At 44.1% G+C, this 16,699-nt stretch overlaps 1 protein-coding gene across 1 annotated transcript; it reads left to right on the forward strand.

The window, feature by feature from the left end:
• Window positions 1–1,771: 1,771 nt before the first annotated feature.
• On the forward strand, window positions 1,772–16,560 carry fbln1 (fibulin 1). The gene is made up of 15 exons (XM_084554886.1): window positions 1,772–2,008; window positions 6,085–6,193; window positions 8,080–8,209; window positions 10,750–10,903; window positions 11,269–11,331; window positions 11,434–11,520; window positions 11,717–11,854; window positions 11,965–12,102; window positions 13,014–13,157; window positions 13,253–13,378; window positions 13,524–13,649; window positions 13,934–14,053; window positions 14,199–14,330; window positions 14,429–14,552; window positions 15,131–16,560. The coding sequence occupies exons 1-15, from the start codon at window positions 1,954–1,956 to the stop codon at window positions 15,510–15,512; spliced, it is 2,028 nt and encodes a 675-aa protein (XP_084411012.1). The 5' UTR covers window positions 1,772–1,953; the 3' UTR covers window positions 15,513–16,560.
• Window positions 16,561–16,699: the final 139 nt, after the last annotated feature.

The following is a 16,699-nucleotide window of genomic DNA, read 5'->3' on the forward strand; positions in this document are numbered from 1 at the left end:
TGGCTGCAGTAACTGTGCTACCAGTGTCTATTCCAGACACTGGTTTTATTTATTTTGCTAAGGTACAACATGAACTTGCAGAAAACCGTTAGGGAATCCATCGCGTTAAACATCCCCCCTGCTTTTGTTTTCTGTCTCTGTGCTGTAGCATGGCAAGGTAATTGCAGACTGATTCAAAAAATCTTTTGTGCTTTGCCGTGCAACTGGAAGAGAAGAATAAAATCGGTCATTATGTTTACTGTGATGGCTTACCAAATGACTGCAAGCTCATTCTTACAACAATGGCTCATGGGCTATGATTTTCTTGTAGGTTTTTATTAAGAGAGCTAGATGCTGGCTATAGAAGTAGCAGCTGTATTTACTCAATAAGAAAGATAAACCAACACTTTAAAACTTAAATCCCCCCCCACTCTCACAAGTTAACTCTGCAGTAGTGTTACCGAAATGAACGGAGACAAGTGACTGTCTGGAAAGTACAAATAACATTCACGAGTGCATATTATGCCTTTTAATGGGCCGAAACATGCAAAACATTAGCGTGGTCTATTAAAAATGTGGTCTCCGAGTACAATTACCAACAGAAAACGCAGACTGAAGAGACACAACTGGAAACGCGCTGCAGTTTTTAACAGTGCAGTTATCCATTTATAACTGTCATATACTTGTGGGCTTTCGTGTATGTCTGTGGTGTCCCAATATCAAGTCCTTGGTGATGTTTCTTGACTGGCTAGACCGGTGGTGGAGACATATGGCTCTGATTAGGAGATCATTTAACCTCTCTCTGTCACCATGCCCAGAGTCAGTAGACTGATTGAATTTGCAGAGGGCCTTAGTTGGTACAAAATGTTTATAATGCAGTCTAGCAATTATTGCCGCACGCCTTGCCAACTCTGGTAGACTTATGTGTGTGTGTGCGCGCCTGTGGGTTGTTTATACCGAGCCCCTTCTCACACAGTTCATGATCATTTTGGCTGACGGTGAGCCCACATCTGTGGCACAGTTACAAAAGCTTAAATTCATCAACTTTAATGGGGGAAAAAAAAGGCTTTTGTAGTACTTCTGCAGAGACCTGTGATGCCACTGTGCAGACACAGGGAGGATCCTGCACTGATGTCCATTAAATGCAGCGCTGAATAACTGCTCCAGTTTGCAGACAGTGGTAGTGAAAATATATGTATTTTTTCCTATTTCCTTTGAGTGGAGATATCCAAAAGGTTTCGAGGGTTACAGTCTGGACAAAGCCACAACACATTTTTAAAATACCCCCAAACCAGCTCCAGATGTTGAGCAATCGCTGCAATCATTAGTCACTGAGTGAAAAAGCTATTGATGGGAAGACAATTTCCATGTGTGCGTGCATACTTCACGGGACAGTAGCCCGAACACACTTGAAAGTTCTAATGTAGGCAACAACAAAAATATATACACGACAGCCCACATCTCCCAAGGCAGTATTTCAAGTCTTCTACTTTCCAACACACATAAATGCATCACTCCTATGACCTAATTTAAGTCTTTTATATAAACATTCCTGTCAAAATATAGTAATCCACAGTATTAATTCACTAATGAGCGCCAGTTTGGGAATTCAAATAGATCAGTTGTGCAAATTATATTTTAATTGAAACATATAGTTAATTATTTCACTGCTCGGAGTTTAATCTGAAGTTTATAGGAAGGGGAAAAGAAGCGTTTTTTGATTAGCAATAAGTCAGTGTGTGTCTGTGGCCCCAGCCCGCCCCTCACGGTGCCATAATTAGACGCTCATTCCTCCAGTCACGCTGCAACTGCGACTCTCCATCACATCCACTTCTTTTCCGCGGACTCAAGTCTTTCTTTTTTAAAGGAGCACTGCCGTTTGTCCACACGTCCTGCGCAACGACCGTCATCGGGGAGTCCAGCTCGCTCCGAAACACCTTTTTTCTCCACAGTTTTGTAGCCTCTCCTCGTTCAATGGGTCTGTTTGCACTGCTGCTCTGCTCTCTGCTCGGAGTTCTCCACGGGCAAGGTAAGTCACCTTTGTGTGAGAAGGTGTGGATCGATTTCTGAGTAAAGACGTGCCAAGTCAAAGAGTTGGCCACTGATATTATATGAGGATACTGGTCCGGCTGAATTTTATGTATGCATGATGATAACATGAATTTGTTCAAGTATGTACAGTAGGAATCAAACAGAAAATAGACAAAGAGTTAGTGGAGGGGAAGTGATGCATTGAGACTAGTTGGGGCATGTGATCAAAAGCTGAGTTTATTTACATAGCTGGGTAATTCAAAGTGCTCACAAAGAAGAGAAGGCTTCAAAAAAGTCCCATCATTCCATCATATAAATGTAAAAACCTCACATGACTCTTTTAGGAGTACAGTGATTTGATTTATTTGTAGTTTTTTTCAGTAGGCAGTGACACAATGTGTTAGATGATGGGTGAAGAAGTCATTTATAGTGCATGTTCAGATACAACCTGATCATTCTCTAGATTCACTTTCTGAAGTGAATCCAGAAAAAGTGATAAAAAGAGATGTCAGATCACACGAGCAGTGTTAAGGTGCAGCTGCTGTGTGTGTTGTGAATCGAGACTTCTCGCTGCCCGCTGTTTCTGTACTTTGTGCCCCGCGAGTCAAAGGCCAAGTGTCTTGGTATGCTGTGATGCTGTGTCAGAACGACCGGCGTCTCACCAGGACAGGATGGTCTAGACAGACGGGCCGTGATTTATACCTGAAAGCCCACAGCAGGGTCACCGAGGCGTAGGATGAGCCATGTCCAAATGCTCCCGGTCATGCAGGGGCCAATTTTCACGGTCTGCGGGGGTGCTTTTCTCTTAATCGCCTTCTGCGTTGTCGGGGGTTGTGTCATAGGTCAGGTTGACAGTAAAATTCAGGTAGATATCAGCTCCAACAGTTACTACCAGCTCTGTGCATTGTATCAGATAGATAGAGTTGGTTAATAACCTCTAGCTGTTCTGTAACAGCCATTTCATATCACTGAGACTGACAGAAACTTTCAAATAAAATCCTGGAGCGCCGCCTCTGAAATAGATGCTCACTTCTGTTGTGATGTCTGGCCCGGGCGAGCTACTCTGTCTGGACGGAGCTCCACCAGCGGGCTCATTAAGCCTTGTTTACACGAGGCGTCTAGACGCAGGCAAGCCGTGCGCTGCTCTGCCAAGACGGAACGGCCCTCACAACCAGCAACGTCATCCAAAATGGAAATCAGCCACCTCCATACAGACAGACAATGCATCACACAGGCAGAGAACCACGGCAGACTGTATCTAAACCAGAGCACGCCTGGCTTGCTTCTCTTGATAAAGCACAAGAAGCCACACAGTCTTAAAGCACTTCTGCTCTTTCAATTTAGGGTTTGCAAAGCAGCAGACGGAGGCGGCCTTGGAATGACTCTGTGATGCCTAGTGGGTTTGAGGCAGTTATCAGCAGAGAGCTGCAGTGGGGAGAAATCTCCAGAACAGATCATGCTGTTTCATTTAAAATGTGTTGGTTGTGCTACTGGAGAGTATTTAGGATTTTGTGGAATCTGGAACGGTAATCCTCATATGACTTTTCCACTTTCACTTTCGTCTTTTGGCAAGAAGCTGTCATTTACTGGAAGTGGTCAAAACATTTAAAAACTTGGATAACATATTAGGAGTTGTGGGAATTGCTCTATAAATGTATTTGACTTTTGGCCATTAACACTTTAATATGATGCACTGATAGCCTGCAGTGTGTGTACTTTCATTGTAACACTGTGCCGTTACTCTGACATTCAAAGACAGAGGGATAGAGAGAGTGCGAGAAAGTTTGAGAGCGCCTACTTGATAGGCCCATGTGAAGAGCTTTTAAAATGCCATCTCATTTCATCCAGCTGCTACAAGCTTTGTTGGCTAGAGGATACTGGGATGTGCCAAACTTCCAGAAGTGAGTCAGCTAATGTGGCTGTCTAGTAATAAATCCTCTGTCCATATTCACTCCAATTTGCCAGGTTTATCATCCTTCATGTTGTAGCAATGATCAGTGTTTTGGTTTTCTGCAACGTCAATTTTGTTCTTAGGGCGTTATAGAAACCTGTAAGCCGTACTAAGAAATAAAGTGTTTCTTTGCAGCACATTCAAAACAGGGCTCAGTAGGTAGCGTGGGCTGTCCATAAAACCAGAGACTAAACGGTTCAGTCCTACGTGCGGAAGTGTCCTTAAGCAAGACGCTGAACCCCAGAAGTGTGTGAATGTATGTGTGAACAAATGTGTCATTGTGACTGTAAAGTGCCTTCGGTACCAATATGTAGAACGCAGTCTTCTGTATAAGTAGAAGACCATTTATCAAAACATTACACAAGAGCACTGTATCTAGGACGCATTGTGTGTATCACATCCAGACCACCTCTAAGCGTGGTGTGGTCTCAAACACGTCCTGGGAGCGTTCACACCTGCACTTACAGCTGATCATTTGAAATAATCAGGACACATGTTGATGCAAGGTCTGAACGGGGCCTTAAGTGCGGTTCGTGCCACTGCGGGACTAGATGGCGTACGTGCGGAGCCTTCGCCGGTGTGAGCCATTTGTGCTTGTGCGCTTGTCAGCCTGGCTCGCTCTGTAAAAACGCCCCACCCAAATGCCAATCGGCGCTGTGTCTTTTTTGCCTCTCGGCTTCCTGCTTCACTTTCAACAACGGCGACTGAAACTTCTGTCGAAATTTCGCCAAAGACGAGTCATGCTAATGTTTGTATCCCCAAACCTCCTCAGTTAACCTTTCCTTGATGTGTTTTGCCTTTATTGATCCAAAACAATCAATTCGAAAATTGCGGAGATGGAGAAGCAGCTGGAAATACTAAAGCGGAACTAGGCTACTACCAAGTTGACCAGCCAGAGCTCTTGCGTAGCCGTAGTGAAATTTCTGGGGAGGAGCACATCAGGCTACGGCATTAGGGTCTGTGTAGGGCCTGCGTAGGTTCTGTGTAGGGTCTGGGCTGTCGCCGTAGCTACAGCGTCAAATTCACGCAGAAGCATAAACAGCCCATTACTCAGGACGTCAAGATGTCAGTCAGGACGTTTGTTAATGCAAGGTCTGAACGGGGCCTGTGTTGATACAAAGCTTATCAACACAGACACAGCTTATAATAATGACTATTCCTGCTTTTGCCTCGGCTCGACCATTTTGATTTAATGCTTGTAATAAAATTCCTCCTGCACCCCTGGGAGAAAGCAGCAAATCTGTGAAACTGAGGACTGCTATTCCAGACACTTGTCCTCCCTGCACAATCTAAGTTATTTTCTGAATTTGCTCTCTCCTGCTAGACGTTGTCACAGCAGACACCGTGCATCAAACAGACAGATTTGTTCTGTGTATTTCACAATCGCTATTCCCAATAACTCACTGGATTCAAGCATTTTAGTCACACAACCGGCAACAGCTCACATTCTGTTGCAGTGGGTCAGCAAAATTTATATCTCAGTGAGTTTGTTTTCTCCCCTTTTTTTCTCTCAGGGGACGACTTTTTAATAACAGTTTGGCTGTACCGATCCGAGTTTGGCAAAAAAAAAAAAAAAAAAAGACTGAAGAGTCGTCCTGCCAAAGCTATTTCACGTTTGGCAGATCACACAAACCACAGGCGAATGAATGTACTTGATGTGATTGCGACGGCTGATTGTTTACAGAGTCGAGGCATTCCACACTTTCTGATCCCCGTGAACAAACAGCCAGATCACCATTTGGTCGCGCTCCAGTCAAAAAGCCCCTCCTGTGTCTGCAACAACACATCGATCATTCATTGCCTTTGGCAAATAAATAAAATCCCAGAGGGCTGTTCAAATTATCTGACAGTGTTTGAACTTTATCTTTCCATCTTTCGGGGATTATTTGATCCTTTGAGGACAACCGCAAGATGCTCCTTTGTTTGCGTTAAATACACAACGCTGATCCTCATTACTTGCTAGAAAAAACAGTGTGTCAATCAGCACGTTGCATTTTTGCCAAAAGAAAACTGATAACGCTTAATGTCATGAAACAACGCTCACGACTGTGCCATTTGATATACTTTGAACTAGTGCGTCAGTGAACGTGTGCAGGCATTTGGGATGTTTTTGATGTTTGCAGAGGCAAAGCAGATCTCCACGGAGGATTGCTGTAATGATGGGATGAAACATGCCGGGGTTAATGAAGACTGTGCATCCCTCCCTCTCATTTCTGAGTCAACCACATGCAGGTAAGCAGGTGCCATGCGCTACTTTGCTCTCAGTGATTCTATTAGGTTTAAGATGGCTGGTTGAAGTACTCACCTGAGGCAGATTTACACCCTGTTAAATACCCCTTGATAATATCTTACAATTTCTATCTGCACCACAGTAGCTCATGGAGTATTGCCCCTCAGGGACTTGGCCTGCACCGTGTATGGGGGAAATGTCTGCAGGCCCTTAATATGAGATTGCTTTACCTTACTCCCATAAATCTCTAGACACATTATTCACTTCACGTGAGCGCAGGAAACACTAATAGTGATGGGATAATAACAGGTCTGCTGGTAACCCTAGAAGGTGTGCTGCCACAGGTCCGGGGCCCAAAAGAGATCTGCTGCCGTGAACGCTCATGGCAAACACATTTGCCATAGCCACCCTAAGTGATCCCAAATTTGTCTAAATTATAGTGTGAGGGGAAGAGAGGAAAAGGGCAGGGATTTGTGGGGGAGCAGGGTGTATTTGAGAGGGTTGGAAAACGGCAGAGTGGATGGGGGGGGGGGGTCAGAAGAGGGGCTGTTTCAAAACCCAGGAAATACCTCAGAGGTGAAATGCGACATAGAGGGAGGATGGAGAGAGGCAATAACAGGAAATCTGAACGATTACTTCAGACACCAAAGAAAAAAAAAAATTACACAGCAGAAAAAGAGGAGAGAGAAGAGAAAAGAAAAACAGGAGCACGAGACGACTGTGCCCTTAAAAGGTTCTGCAGAGGAGGTGTGCGCCTTGACGTGAATTTGAGATCTGCAGTGGTTTATGTGGAAAGGGATTTCTGGTAAGAGTTGATAAAGAGGTTTGTTGGAAATGAGAGAGGAGAGGTGGTGGTGGAGGTGGGGGTGGGGGACTTTTAATGCTTTCAGCGTTGTAAAACTACAGGGAGACAGTGATCCAGACCAGACACAAACAGTCACCCTCACTTAACTGATTGGACTCCTATATTACACAGCGGGAGCTGGACGGTACAAGGAAATCTGATCTGAAATGAAACATTAAGTTTCGATAAAGCTCTCATGTGAAGGGCTGTGTTCCTTTCTAAACACTGCTTGTGACATATGAATGTCCAGTACGTAGGGAGACCTTTTTGCACACACACGTGAAAGAAAGTGGTGTTCAGTTGGTTGCAATCTGCAAGGAACAAATCCTACACTGGTCCTTAAAATGGCCAGTGTAGGAAAGTAAAAGTATTTTAATGACCCTGTGAGGATATGCACACATTTGCTCTCCAGAGCTCAGACATGAAAGTCACCTGCAATACGTCCTGTACCAAAAGCATGCGAATAAAACCCCATCTGTAACATGTCGTCACTGATTTCTGAAGAAATGGCAGCATCATACTGCCCTGATGTCACTGACTGTAAGGAAGCTGCATGTACTGGTAACTGTTAGTCACCAGATGGTGGTTCAAGTATTCTCTGCAAATTGTAGCAGTATTTTTCTAAGGGAGTGGTTTGTTTTCATTATTTTATTCTAAAAGTCATCCCATCGTAAAGCCACAATCCCACAGTGAGTAAGGAGATGTGGAGGTGGACGAATGTTGAGCTTTGGAGCAAAAATGTTGGTTTAACTGGGGTCTAAAGCAACAGACCGACGGCCCCAAGGAGCGACGCTCAACCCAGTTTAAGGCCAGGGATGTCAGCATCTGAAAACACAATAAACATCTTGTGCCCTCCTCTGAACCCACTTAGGACTTACTCAACCCACTCATCCACACATTTTTTAGTGTGACATGAGATCCCTGTCAGCCTAGCCTGGGGCTGATTTTAATGGGCTGCACTTTAAAGCAGACTTTCTTTGCCGCAAGGAGATTATTGATAGAGCTGAGAATAAATTCACCACCTGTGTTCTTTCTTGCTAACAGGATAATGCAGGAGCAGTGCTGCATAGGAGTGCTGGAGCAAAACATGTGCGCCACTGGTGTCAACATGGCCAGAAGCCAAGGAGCCTGCGATACCTTATTCAGCAACACCTGCGATACCAAGACTGCAAAGGTGTGTTTGTACCTGCATGTGCACATACATCTGCCTCTGTTTGGGCATGAATACTTTATTGAGTGACCGAGAATGAAACCACTCCGTACGTCACTCTGCTGGACAGCCAGTTTGGAGGCAAATGATTGATGAGAGCGATGCTGTGTGTCTCTATCTGTGGGTTATTGTGTGTGTGCCATGAGCAGGATGAGGCATGCCACTCCAGGGAGGAATGAAGATTGCTTCTGTCAGATAGCTTATAAATTCAGCCCTGACTTCCAGAATCTTCCACAGGCTCAAGGCCAAGCACTTTTAAGCCTTTCCACATTTTCACAACCAAACCCTTTTTGTCCCTTTTATTTCCACAACACGCCACGCATCAACACATCATGGAGATGAATGTTTGATAAATGGGTAGGGTTCATTTTCAGTGAGACGGCTTGTCTTTACTTTAACAGCTGCATGCAGGTGGTGCCCAGGTACGGTGAACAACGCAAGCGTAATTGTAACATCGTCATTTGGATCACAAATAACCACTGACTACAGTGTATATTTTCTTCTGAAATAAGATTGCATGGTGTCCACCACTCTATTTGTGTATGACCATTCATGTGCATTACATATTGATGTCTAAAACAAGTCTAAAACGAAGACAACTGGACTTCTCTGAGTTAACAAAGAAGCAGTCCTAAAGTTAAACAATTTGTGATTTGTCAGCAATTAACATGCTGTTATTTGATGGGGTGCAGTGACTTTCTGAAGCTTTGTCATACAACAACTAGCTCAGACGTCAGGAAGTTCCTGCTACCAGCAGCAGAAACAGCCCTAATATAACTACTGTGAGAAATGTGCTGAATGCTAAGTTCAGCAGCTTGTCACTAACTTTGCCAGTCAGTAGTTCAGTGGTGGGTGGACGCTGTTTTTTGAGACAGTGAACCAAAATAGTTAAGCTGCAGTGTGAAAAACCAAGGACTAGGGGGAAAGGAGCTCTGCAGAGCTGAGCGGAACTACGTGATTCACTGTGGTCTCATCATTTCAAATGACATACCCCTATGTTACAGTAAATATTGTTGGTTGTTCTTCAGTTACACCAAGGAATTTTATGCATTGAACTTTAAGCACATTCATATCTTAATAATATCGGTAATAACTGTATTTAAGGTCACAAAGGCCACACCACCAAGCACCTCCAATTCCCACAGACTCTCAAACCACTCCCAGACAAACTGACTGGAAGAAGTATCTGTGAAACGAGGCTGACAAAAACTGAATAAGTTGGTGGTTGCACCTAGTTCCAACAGAGAGATAGATAGATAGATAGATAGATAGATAGATAGATAGATAGATAGATAGATAGATAGATTGATACACGTGCACAGATATTAGAGTTAAAGCTGGCTATACGTAGGAAGCAAACCTAGCAAGACTCATTGCAAGACATGTGTAACTCTGTTATGGAATTGATTATTTGGCATGGAGGAAGAAAGAAATGTATTTTTGATGAATGACAGTGTTCTGTAACTCTGGGTTTGCTTGGAGAATATGTTTACTCAGGGTAAAGGGCAACGGGCAGATGATTTATGGACTGAACTAAAACTGGGCACATTTATAAGGATGACAAATGAATATGACGGTGAAAATGATGTTTTATATGTAATTTTCCTTCTCTGGTCGAGATGGAAGAGGATGAGCGGGTTCGTTCAACGCGCTCTATGAATGATGCAGAAAACGGGGTCCATTTTGTTTTATTGTCCTTTTTATTGGCAGCTGCACAGTGCGTTGTTTATTAAGATAAAACAGATGTTGACTCGGTAAGTATGGACTGAGTAGGCTGTTCACATATAAAACATAACCCCAGATATTTTCAGAAAGCCTGAGAGAGGAGAAAAAAAAAACAAGCTTGTCAGGGTAAGCTTTGGATATGTGACAGTTGTTTTCTCTGAACTGTGTCCAGGATAGGATAGCTTTGTGTTTGTGGGTGCATGTTTTGCGGACTGAAGCAGTATATTTTATCCAGCCTCTACTAATCGTGAAGTTTCTTAAAACCTCAGAGTTTTCTGGGACAGAGAGCCAATGCCCCACAAGCATTTACAAAGCAAACACATGCATAGGATAGCAGTTAACCACTACTGGTGCACAGTTGTTAGATTTGCTATCTTTTTTGGGAAGTCTTTGCCATCACTGCACACATACACTACGCACACTGTCAGGGTTCAGGTGCCCATCCCCCCACACTCTGCACCTGTCTCCTCCTCAGCTGACATTACTTGTCATAATGATTGATTGAGCACACATCAGCCAGAGGGGATGATGTCCTCTCATCATTTTTCTGTCTGTCTCTTTTTCTTACTTACTTGCTGCCTTTCTGGTCCTATCTGTCCTTCTGTCTGTCTGAAGCCAGTTGGTTGGAGTGTCCTCTTCATCTTGTTGGCTGCATCAGGGTTGTTTAAGACCTTTCTGTTTGCCTGGAGTCTTTAAGGCTGTCTCATTTACCTAATGTATTTTAACATCACCTTTGTTCTTTGTGAAGTCTTTACTGACATTCCTACTGTTTTCTGTAGACTTGCTGCGACTGTTGCCTTCTGGGGAAGGCAACCCAGGAGCAGGGCTTACCCTGTGAATTCAGCCCGTACCTGACCTCCCAGTGCAGGGCAGCGTCAGTTTCCTGTTGCACAGAACAGGCCTCAGACAACCAGAAAGCACCGACAGGGGAATGTGAGTAGAAGAATATATGATTATACAGTGGGTTACCATTTCTGCTCAAGTGTGTTTGTATCAGAGCTCAAAAATAATAATATAAGAAGCAGAATACGGTAAGAAACCGCTGCATAACCGCACGAGAATATAGAAAATAAACTTAATGATTTAGAGAAATCAGATGTTCTGGTATCAAACATACGGCCACACTGCCCCCTGGTGGATTAATGCCATCATTGCCGCGACTTGGACCATATCCAAATAAAATCAGGCCAAGTTCAAGTACAGAACAGAAACGGCTCTATTGGATTTTTTTCCAAACATAATGCTATAGTATTTGGTAAGACATATATAAGCATGCTGTTCTTTTCTCCATCACACAGTACCAAACCAGGATGACACGAAGGAAAATGGAGATGATTCAGCGTCAAGTGACCTGTGCAAAGGTGAAATATAATAAGCAAACAAATGTGCTATATTAGATGCAAATAATGTTTTTTGTTTTTTGTTAACTCATTGGTTATTAATATGTTTGTGTTGCGTCTTAGGGAAATGTGCTCATCACTGCGCGGGGAATGACACTTGCGGCTGTTTGAAAGGCTACAAACTCAATCCAGATGGAAAGAGATGTGATGGCAAGTCAAATTTGCACACATTTTTCATCTCCTAATTTGAAAGATAATATTTCAGTGTCAAGACTCTACACAAATCATTCACAAACTCACACAATTTGACATACAAGGAGTCTCAACCAGGTGGCAGTGAGATGTGAAAGACACATGGGCCATAGGTGGAGAGGTTAGATGCGTTTTGTCTCCTCTCCTGTTTCAGATATCAATGAGTGTTTGCTGGGCGCCAGCAACTGTCGGGCTGGGGAGCGTTGCATCAACACAGAGGGCTCGTTCCGTTGCCAGAGGGAGGTCAGCTGTGGGACCGGCTATGAACTCACTGACAACAACAACTGCAAAGGTCACTTTTCATCAGACTCTTTTAGTGAGACATTATGAAAAAGGGTGTCATGTTTTTGCACGTACTCGCTGTGTGCTCAATGGCGATTCTGCTGCGATATCTCCATCCAGACATTGAAGAGTGTGAGACTGACACCCATAACTGCGGCCCAGAGTTCGAGTGCCAAAACACCCAGGGTTCCTTCCGCTGTCTCCCCAAGGTTAAGTGTGCAGCTGGATTTATCCAGGATGCCCTCGGAATGTGCATTGGTAAGAATAAGATTTACAGTGTGGAGAAATCTTAAAGTTTTCGACTGTCACTTGTACTCCTCCACCACCTCCACATCCCTTCCTCCTGAAATCAGTCACCATCGCCTCGTCCACGCTGAGCAGCAGCAGGTGATTTCTTCCCTCCCACTCCACAAATCTGTCCACCAGCCCTCTATGTTCTATACCTTTGCCTCTTCTATGCCTCACAACGGCTGAGTCATCAGAAAGCTTCTGTGATGTGACTCTGAGTTGAAGTGAAAGTCAGTGGTGTATAAGGTGAACAGGAATGGAGAAAGCGACCCACCACCACATCAGACAGGACACGACCCAAACGGACGAACCGTGGCCTGTCTGTCAGGTAGTCAGTGATCCAGGAGATGGTGTGCGCACCGACACTCATCAGCCACAGCTTCTCTCCCACTGACGCAGGCTGGATGGTGTTGAAGGCACTGGAGAAATCAAAGAATGTGATTCTCACCGAGCCACCATCACCAATAGTGGTCATACTGCAAATGAATGTGGTATGGGTCGTTTTCTCAGCTCACTTAGTAGCAAACAGACTGAAAACAATGGTGGAATACACCTTCATATTTCTCTTATTTCCAACCCAAAAGTGATCCTTATCAATATTTATTTATTTTGAACACATCTGTGTTCATGTGGATTCCTGAGATTGTGTCTCCAGTGCCGCCTACTGGACATTGTTCAAACCAGATGGAAGGAAAAGTGTGCAATGTTGTTCTTATTTACTGAGAAAAAAAAATTGGGAAAGGATGGATAGTTACAGTACATTTAAACCATAATAAGAAGTATTTAAAATGTGGAGTCAAGCTCATCACTTATTAAATTATGTTGTGTAAGGATAACCAGAGCAATAGTTTTAATAATTTCACCTGTGTCTATGTTTTCAGATATCAATGAATGTGTAAGCCAGACAGGTCCATGCAACAGAGGGCAGATCTGCATCAACACAGCTGGCTCCTACATCTGTCAGAGGAACTCTGTTAACTGTGGCCGAGGGTACCACCTCAACGAAGAAGGCACACGCTGCATTGGTACGTGTGTAAAGCTCATCTCACCTGCGCACAAAGCAACTTACTCACCAACCACAGACTGATGCCAGGGGGGTTCCTTCTGTATCTCTCCACAGATATTGATGAGTGTAAAGGCCCTGAAAAAGTCTGCGAAGGTCACAGTTGCATCAACATATTGGGCTCCTACCGCTGTGAGTGCGAACCCGGCTACACCTTCAATAGCGTCAATCGGGTTTGCGAAGGTAAGTGGCTGTGACAGCTCGGCCAAACGCAAGCGTGTCCTCGGCACACTCACGTGTCGCATGCATGAATCTTCTGATGCCGCTCGGGGCATGTGTCAGGGTCATAATTTCAGCATCTCACTGTGGAATTTTTTTTGGCCTTCAGATATTAATGAATGCCGGCACTATCCTGGCCGCCTGTGTGCTCACAAGTGTGAGAACACCCTGGGTTCCTACAAGTGCAGCTGCACCACAGGCTTCAAGCTAGCGGCTGATGGCAGGAATTGTGACGGTAAGAAAATGATCAAGAGAACTGACACGGTACACAGTATGTATTGTGCTTAACGTTGACTCTATGGTACTAGAGTCAAGATATAGTGTGGCTCGTCCTTGGGTACACTGCTTCTGCATGCTTATCTGCTCTTAAACAACAGAAAGGCACACATTGATTTATATCGTCAAGTCCTGTGGTGTTTTCTATTGTGCTTCCTTTTGCGGCCCTTTGAGTTTTACTATCTTAGGAAAAAGAAAAATAATGTAATCACTAATGTATCAATGTATCTTTTCTCCGTGCAGATCTGAATGAGTGTGAGAGCAGCCCATGTAGCCAAGAGTGTGCCAACGTCTATGGCTCCTACCAGTGCTACTGTCGGCGTGGATATCAGCTCAGTGACATAGATGGAATGACCTGTGAAGGTAAAATGGAACCGTTTAAACAGGTGCTTGGAGGAGTACATGACTGACTTGCATTTTAGCAGGTAGCCTATTGTTAAATGGGTTGTAAATAAAATATATAATATATACTGACTCTTTGGTTTGGCTCGTCTTTATCCCTTTCCAGATATAGATGAGTGTGCCCTGCCCACTGGAGGTCATATTTGCTCCTATCGCTGTCACAACACCCCAGGGAGCTTCCACTGTTCCTGTCCCGTCAATGGCTACACTTTGGCGATAAATGGGCGCAGCTGCCAGGGTGAGCTGTCCTTACTGTCTTGTCACCCGTGTTTTTTGCATACAGATGTGCGCTTTGTGGATGTTCTGACAGCACTTTATCCACTTGTCGTCTCCCAGATATTGATGAATGTGTAACAGGAACACACACGTGCTCAGAGAATCAGACCTGCTTCAACATACAGGGAGGATTCCGATGCCTGTCTTTTGACTGCCCAAACAACTACAGACGTGTCGGACAGACGTGAGTATCAGAACTGATTCTCTGCGACACACCTTTGAACAGGGGACATGCTCGTGGACAGACACAACATCGGACAGGTGGTTTGTGTATTAAAAGGCATATAAAAGGTTATCAGAAAGCTCCATGAACAGAAACACTCAGAAAGCAGGGTTCGAGTTCAACTACACTGGGCGTTATAAACCAACTCTTATTCATATATTCATGTACGGATCAAGGCCCTGCATGTCCAGTATGCTGGAATGACTTCAGAGTAGACTTGGCTGTAGCATGTTCCGTTGTTTTAGAGTGATGAAATGCAAGTGCATATTTTTTTCAGTTTTATTTTTGGCACAAATTCAGTTGAGACTGCGTATCCCCACCCTTGTTTGAGGCAGAGGCGACAGAGCGTCTTGCATGAACCCACAGAAGAGCACCGTAACTGGCATTAGGCTGCTGAAAGTGACGTTCCTGCATGCCATGCACGGCAAAATGAAATTTACACCATGGTCTCTCTTTCTCTTTCTCCCTCCGCCTGTTTTGTTCTGTCTCGTCCTGTCCTCTCCTGCCCTGCCCCTGCCCCCACTCTTCTCTTTTTGCAGTCGATGCGAACGCTTGCTTTGCAATGAGTCTGTCGAGTGCCTGACCATGCCCATGAGAATAACCTACTACTACCTCACCTTCCCCACCAACATCCCTGTCTTCACCAACATCTTCCGCATGGGCCCCTCCCACATCGTGTCTGGCGATGACATCCAGATCGCAATCACTGCGGGCAACGAGGGCGGCTACTTCAAGGCGGAGCAGGTGGCCACTGGTGGCGTGATGTCCGTGGCCAGGCTCCTCAACAAGCCACAGGACTTTGCGCTGTCACTGGAGCTGAGGCTGCTTCGCTATGGCACAGTCTCCACATACCTGGCTAAACTGTTGGTGTTTGTTACCCAGGATGAGCCCAAAGTACCTTATAATCCCCTACTAGAATAAAAGAGTTCAATAGGGTTACACACGTTCCTACACTCTTAAAAAAAGATGTGTTATGTTAACTGCACAATCTTGAGAAGAAAACAAAAGATTGCGTGATGCATGCAAGATGTCGATAGTAAAGCTTTGTGATGGACAAATACCTTCTAATATGACTATAGTCCTGCACTAAATGTTCTCTTCATTAAGGTTATTAGTTTAAAACAACTGAGAGACCTTTTGATTCAGCTGTGTTGTCATTTTGGAGGCTGTGGTTTGCAGTATTATTGAACTGTATTGTGCTGACACGTTTCTATTATTTTGACAACCCCATTTTAGTCAGTGGGCTAGGCTAAATAACAGAAACACTTAAAGTGTTTAATCCAATCTAGTTTAAAAGCACCACAACTACATCCTCCAAAATGATCGTCCAGTTGAATCGCCACCTTTCGGATGATGTTTCAGTATAAACTGAACATTATAACAGTGATGAAGAGGGATTTTGTGCAAGACTTATTATTATAATGCATTTATGATCACAGGTGTACCTAATGTTTTGCCATATACTGTATATTCAGGTGATTCTCCTGCGAGTCTGGGGCTTTCAGAAGCTTTGTCTGGTCGGTTGTTCAGTTTTATTCTATTCTACTACATTGCTTCATTGTCATGAACTCAAACCTGAGTCTGCCCCTCCCTAAATGCAAATGACATGACACATCTTTTTTAAGAATGTTAAACACACACCCAATCAGAAGGAATAAGCACACTTTTTAGTTTTGTATCATTTTACTTTACGGCTTTTCTTATCTCTAATCTTAAGGGCCATTATTCAGCGCCGCAAATCAGGTCCAAACTGAATGTAATTTTTTTCCGAGGTAGGGCATTGTCCAAGCCGCTACTGTAGATGGCGTTCTAGGTCAGGGCAAGTCATGAAATGGTAACAGCCCAAGCCTGCATACGACTGGGTGTAATTTGACGACGGTTGCATGATAAAGTCTGACGTTTTGCAGTATTTTATGGTTATGTGTTGGATGAACAGTTTTCTATTAAAAGTGAAATAGAAATAACACATGTTCAAGTCAAATCCAGTTTTTTTGATAATGGTGAATTGTGGGCTTTAATCGAATGCAGCAAGGGGAGCAGTTGGAATGTAGGGCCAGATCACAGATGGAGGCATGAAGAGTTCCCTCACATGGTGTCACGTTACTATT

This window comes from Chelon labrosus (genome assembly GCF_963514085.1).
Source record: "Chelon labrosus genome assembly, chromosome: 11".
Taxonomy (NCBI): domain Eukaryota; kingdom Metazoa; phylum Chordata; class Actinopteri; order Mugiliformes; family Mugilidae; genus Chelon; species Chelon labrosus.